General features: G+C 45.0%; 1 protein-coding gene across 2 annotated transcripts in view; it reads left to right on the top strand.

Annotated features, from left to right (window-relative positions):
• Window positions 1–6,000, top strand: part of LOC112124131 (high affinity cationic amino acid transporter 1) — a 65,523-nt gene that overhangs the window by 38,911 nt on the left and 20,612 nt on the right. Inside the window, exon 2 of one of the 2 annotated variants that reach the window (XM_024222672.2) lies at window positions 1,947–2,330. In XM_024222672.2, the coding sequence (XP_024078440.1) occupies window positions 1,961–2,330 (370 nt within the window). In that variant the 5' untranslated portion in view covers window positions 1,947–1,960. Of the gene's footprint in view, window positions 1–1,946; window positions 2,331–6,000 lie in introns of those variants that run through there. The other variant, XM_024222678.2, reaches the window with a different exon arrangement.

Raw genomic sequence — 6,000 nt, 5'->3', positions numbered from 1 at the left:
CTCTTTTTTGCTTGCTGAAATATGGTAACCCTATGCAGGAGGTCAGACTAGATTCTGACCTTAAAGTCTATGAGTGTGCTAACCTTCTGCACAGGGGTGAGTTTCATTCTCAGGCTGTTGCTATCTTATACAGTAACTCCTCACTTAATGTTGTCCCGGTTAATGTTGTTTTGTTGTTACGTCGCTGATCTATTAGAGAACGTGCTAGTTTAAAGTTGTGTAATGCTCCCTTATAACGTTGTTTGGCAACCGCCTGCTTTGTCCACTGCTTGCAGGAAGAGCAGCCCGTTGGACTAGCTGGTGGGAGCTTGGAAGCAGGGTGGACCAGCAGCCCCCCTATCAGCTCCCCTAAGTTCCCTGTGTGGCAGCTGCCCAGCAGGCTATCAATTCCCGGGCAGTTCAGGTGTCCCTCCCCCCACTGCCATGTGCTGCTTCCGGGAGCCTCCTGCTTGCTGTGCAGGGGGTGGGGGGAAGAGGGGTGCTAATGTCAGGGTGCCCCCCTCGCCCCCGCTCCTGCCCTCCCCGCTCCTGTACCCCATCTCCACAGAGCAGAGGTGGCGGGGGACACGACAGGGCTCAGGATGGAGGAAGCTTTCTGGCAGCAGCTGCTGTCTCAATTTGCTGATCTACTTAAGAAGGCAGTGTACTTAGAGTGGGGTCAGCGTACTTAAAGGGGAAATGTGTGTTTCTCACACACACACACACACACACACACACACACACACACACTGTGTGTCTCTGTCTCACACACACATGCACCCCGCAGCACTTTGGAAAGTGGAGGGAGTGGTGTGCTACAGTGGGATAGCATGGGTTCAGTTCATCATGTTCAGTTTCCTCAGTTTCGGCAGGGAATGTTTGCAGCCACTGCCATGCGTCTGTTGTGTCTCCTCCCTCCATTCGTGCTGCCTTGTAGAGCATGAGGCTACATTAACAACAATGTGTTAACCCTTGAGGGCTCAGCCGAGTGAAAAATTTCCCTGGAACCTAACCTCCCTATTTACATTAATTCTTATGGGGAAATTGGATTCGCTTAACATTGTTTCGCTTAAAGTCGCATTTTTCAGGAACATAACTACAACGTTAAGTGAGGAGTTACTGTACCAATTCGAAGTGTATAGTTCGATGGTACTTTTGCTTTTTGGGAGTGAACAGCCATCTGTCTGAAGACAAATCTAACAGATGTATACTTGCATGTGGTCCTAACTCAAAGAATTGTCAGTGGTTGTTGACATGCTAATACCATTAGGTAAAGAGTTCTACCTTCTATATGAAGGGAAAAAATACTTTCCTCACTCTGTGTGCTTTGGAACGCCGACAGTTCAGCAAATGAGATTTTTCTGAGATTTGCCTTGCTGCTTGTTTGAATTCGTGTAGCTCATGAAAGGCTTTACTGTTAGCGTTGACTTAGATATTTTCCTAAACAGTGGGATGTATGAAATCCTAAACTTTTTTCCTGCAGTTATAATAATGATTTTTACTGAGTAAGAGCCATTGATTTATATCACGGGGTTAAGCCAAGGTATTTGGTTAGTGTCTTCTGAAAAATGAATTTGTTTGTTCCTTCAGCTAATGTCTCTGTTACATGGGTCGATATTATAGATTTCGTAGCTGGTACAATGAGTTCAGTTTCATAATATGCATTTTTCAGTAAGTGTTATATCACTGTGTATTACCAAACATCTGAAGTGTAAATTTCACATGGTCTTATTGTACATTTTATTTAGTATTTTATATGTACATGTTGTTCTATGAGCAGGAGTGATTTGACTGTGCAGTAAGCAGATAAAACTCTGAAGACCCAGGCAGCCAGTTTGAAGAGTCAAAAGGTGTAAAGTGGAAAGGTTTTGTTCTTTAAATACAAGAGCAGTGTGATATTACTATGCAGAGATGATGTTTCCTGAGTTACTGCTGGTTTAACTAATTATGCAGCATCTTTCTTACAGGTCTCCACAAAAGGATGGGTTGTCATGGCCTTCTCAATTTTGGAAAGAAGCTGCTTCGCCGGAAAGTTGTGAACTGGACCAGAGAAGAGAGCAAGCTGTCACGATGCCTCAACACTTTTGACTTGGTAGCTCTTGGTGTAGGTAGCACACTTGGTGCGGGTGTCTATATACTGGCTGGAGCAGTGGCACGAGAAAACGCGGGACCTGCGATTGTTATCTCTTTCTTGATTGCCGCATTGGCTTCTGTGTTGGCTGGACTTTGTTACGCAGAATTTGGTGCTAGAGTTCCAAAGACTGGGTCTGCTTATCTCTATAGCTATGTGACTGTGGGTGAGCTGTTGGCATTCATCACTGGTTGGAATTTAATTCTTTCTTATGTGATTGGTAAGTACTGAGGGGCATGCAGAAATACTGTAGCATTCATCCAGAATGCTGTCTGATTTGTACACTAACTTTCACTTGCACAGTCAGATTGTTATAAAAATAGAAACTACAGAATACCTTGCACCTACAGCAGCCTCCAGAGCTGAGCATTTCAGAGCTCTTTCCGGAAATTCAGTCATCCTATGAACTAGGTAAATATTATAGGTTAACAGTTTGGATCAGTGCCAGGTTGCCACTTCTGCTTCCTTTAGTTTAAACGGATTCATGCAATATTGGCGTGAGGCCCTGCTAGCTGTCTTCCAGGAATCAGGATTTTTCCTTCTGCTATGGAAGAAAAATCTGGTGTTCAGCTGGCGGGGGGTGGGGGGGTCAGTTTCTCACTGCTTCAGCATCTATAGCATTTGCTGATTAAGGACCCAGTCCTGCTTCCATTGAAATCAGTAGGTATTTTGCATTGACTTTAATGGGTGCAGGATTGGGCCCGGTGTGGGTTGCAGCACTCAGGCTCAGATCTTCACAGATATTTAGGTGCCTAACTTCCGCTGATTTCATTCCAGTGCCCAATCCAAAGCCCCTTGAATTCAATGGAAAATCTCCGGTTGACTACAATGGGCTTTGGCTCAGGCCCTGAGTAAGTGGACAACTCAGTTCACACTTATGGGGTTTATAAAGAAACCATTTCGGTTAATTAAAGATTCGTCCATTTAATCAAGTCATCAAACACTTCAAGTGTATTATGGTGCCACTTGTCATGGTGCCAGAGCTCAGGCTGAAACCACCATACACCAGTTAAGGGAAGAACTCCACTAGCTACAATGACAAACAATTTTCTATTAAATTATTAAAGGGGGGTTTTAAATTACACTTTATGGGAAATATTACCATTAAAACTGAGATTGATTCCCAGGGTGCCTGGCAGAGATCAGATAAAGACTTGCTTGGTGACATATGTGCTGCTTGTCTTGGCTAGTATTGATTCCATTCTGTATATTACATGAAACCTCTTTACATTCTAGATTTTGTATATGAAATGAGAGAGTGCCAGGTAAGATGCCCAGAAGTTAGTGTTCTGATACTCTTTTATGAATTGGGTTGATGTCAGGAAGGGGATAACATGTAGTTTAAAAAAATTCCAAACAAACTGATCCCCTTTTCCCCCCACACACTTCCAGATTTCCAAAATAGGTTCCTCTCAAGGTGTTTTGTTCTATAGAAAAATGTTAATTACCTCTTAGAGATGCATCCTCCAGGGTTTAATTGGAGCAATAAATAGAAGACTTCTGTAGTCCAGCAGTTCTCGTTTATCTAGCTACTGTACTTATATGGCCTTTATCACCATGGTATGAGAGAACCAATAAAGCAGAAGCTGTCAGGGGGATTTCGGGCTAGATAGGGTCGCATGGTCCTGATCCTGCAAACACATTCACTTGAGCAAAGTTAATCATAGGATCTGGGCTTAGATTGGCATTTCTGAGACCTTTGTTCTTCTCCTTATGGCTTTCATACTACACTCTAACCTTTTTATAAATGGCTATGTGGTGTGATTTATTTTAAGGTGGCATAATAAAAACAATAATATTTGTATCATCTTAAAATTAAACTAAACTATTACCATAGGACTGTGTTAAAGTAACATTCAGGTAGAATACCCTTAAATATAGACAGCTCAACTATTTCCCTGATAAAACTGTTGGGGGAAACAATATCTTGCTCAAATATTACCTACAAACTTGTTTGAACCAGAGTTCTAAATCCCAAATATGCATGTGTGTGCATAGCAGACGCATCCCAGGGGGAGTCCAGGACAACAATTGTGACTCCTTCCTTCCTTCCTCCTTGCTCTTGGGGAAGAAGTAACTTACTACAGTGCATTACAGGGCGTAGCCTCTTCTTACTTTCCTCCTCATGCCAGGTTTGTCCTGCTGGTTGATCTGTTTGAGGACAGAGCAAAGACTGGCCGCTGCCTTGTAGGGTGACCAAAAATCAAAAGTGGGACACCCTGGCCCCAACCCCTGCTCCTCCTCTTCCCCCTGAGGCCCTGGCCAGGCTTGAAGCTGGAGCCGGGCCGTCATAAGAGCTGCCCAGGGACGGGCAGCTCTTCACCTGCCCTGGACGGGGGGACAGGGTGCCCGAGAGCAGCTCCCGGCCCCTGTCCCTGCCTGCCAAGGTGCGCCGCCTAGGGCATGTGGAAGTTCCAGGGCTTTCCACAGTGGCCTGAACTCCCTGGGCAGCTCTTCCTACTGCCCGGCTCTAGCTTCTGGCTTGGGCAAGGGCAGGGCCTGGGATGGGTGGAGCAGGGAGCAGAGCCTCATGGCAAGAGGGGGCCCACCTCAGCCCACCCCACCGGGAAAAGGCTGGCATCACCCCTGAGCCTTGGGCACAGAGCAGCACTGGAGGGAATCTGGGACAATTGCTGTCCCAGAGTAGGGTTGCCAACCCTCCAGGATTGGCCTGGAGTCTCCAGGAATTAAAAAAATAATCTTTAATTAAAGATTATGTCATGTGATGAAATCTCCAGGGATACATCCAGCCAAAATTGGCAACACTATCCCAGAGTCATGCAGTCTGCATTTCGACACTGTCCTGCCCAATTTGGGATGGGTGTCACTCTACTCCATTCCCTTCTTTGCCAGCTTGCTCACAAGAGGGGGTAGTGACTTGTAACACCACACCTTCATGTGGTTTGAACCTGGGCCCTGTGGCTTGAGCCTTTATTGCCTGAGCGAAAAGACCTACCTATGTCGGCCTAGGCCAAGGCTGTAGCAGGCTCATCAACATCTGTTAGAGGGGGGTGATGCCCTGCTAAATAGGTCTGAGTAACATGGAGCTTGCTTTCCCCTAACCCCTTGTGCTTGGACCTGAGATATGGGCAAGCCCTGCAGGACTCAGTTATGCCCTATCTTTCCCTGCACAGCTGCATGGGGCTACTTCCAGGCTAGATTGTCATTATTAGTTTATAATGATCACAAGACCGTCACTCAGGTCTTTTTGGCTAAATAGTGGATCTGTAAGAATTAGTTTGTCAGCCTGTATTTTCAATTAGAATTCTCGTTCTTGGTATTAATTTCAGTTTCAATTGTAAGAGCGATTTCACATCAGTGTTAACGGGAAAAATTACAGTTGTTAGGGTGAAAAGTTTTATTAAAAATGGTGCTATATAGTCATAAGTGGTCATTGGTGGGGCCTAACCTTGCCAATACTCATTCCTTGGAGTAGTACCTACTGCTACACTTCATCCTATTGAAGTCACTGGGACTACATTGTGTCTCAGCAGGTGTTGGCTACAGCTACTGGAATGGCACTGAACGATGTTGGTTCTCTGTCTACTACACTTGCAGCTCAAGCGTGGTCAGCACTGGATCAGCTGCACCTGTTGTCAGCAATGGGGAACTTCTGTAGCCTAAACCACCGCTTTGAGGATATATATTAAAAAAAACAACCCCTAGATAAAACCAATTTGAATGCTGGTCTGTTCTGTAGCTCCTTTAGATGTGCATTAGATGCATGCATTTAAAGAGGTTAGACGGTCAGGAGAAGGAAAGGAAGTGTCAATGCTGAAAGAGTGTTGAGGGATTTTTAATCTTCAAAAGCTCCAAAGTTATTTACATCTTGTCCGAATTTGCGAGCTGCATTTCAGCATTTATCTTGCAGCGCGGTATTTTTCTGTCCC

Source organism: Terrapene carolina, unplaced genomic scaffold (assembly GCF_002925995.2).
Source record: "Terrapene carolina triunguis isolate 2854851 unplaced genomic scaffold, T_m_triunguis-2.0 Scaffold139, whole genome shotgun sequence".
Lineage (NCBI taxonomy): Eukaryota > Metazoa > Chordata > Testudines > Emydidae > Terrapene > Terrapene triunguis.
Note: the sequence above shows the minus strand (reverse complement) of the source record. Positions and strands in the feature narration are given on the sequence as shown.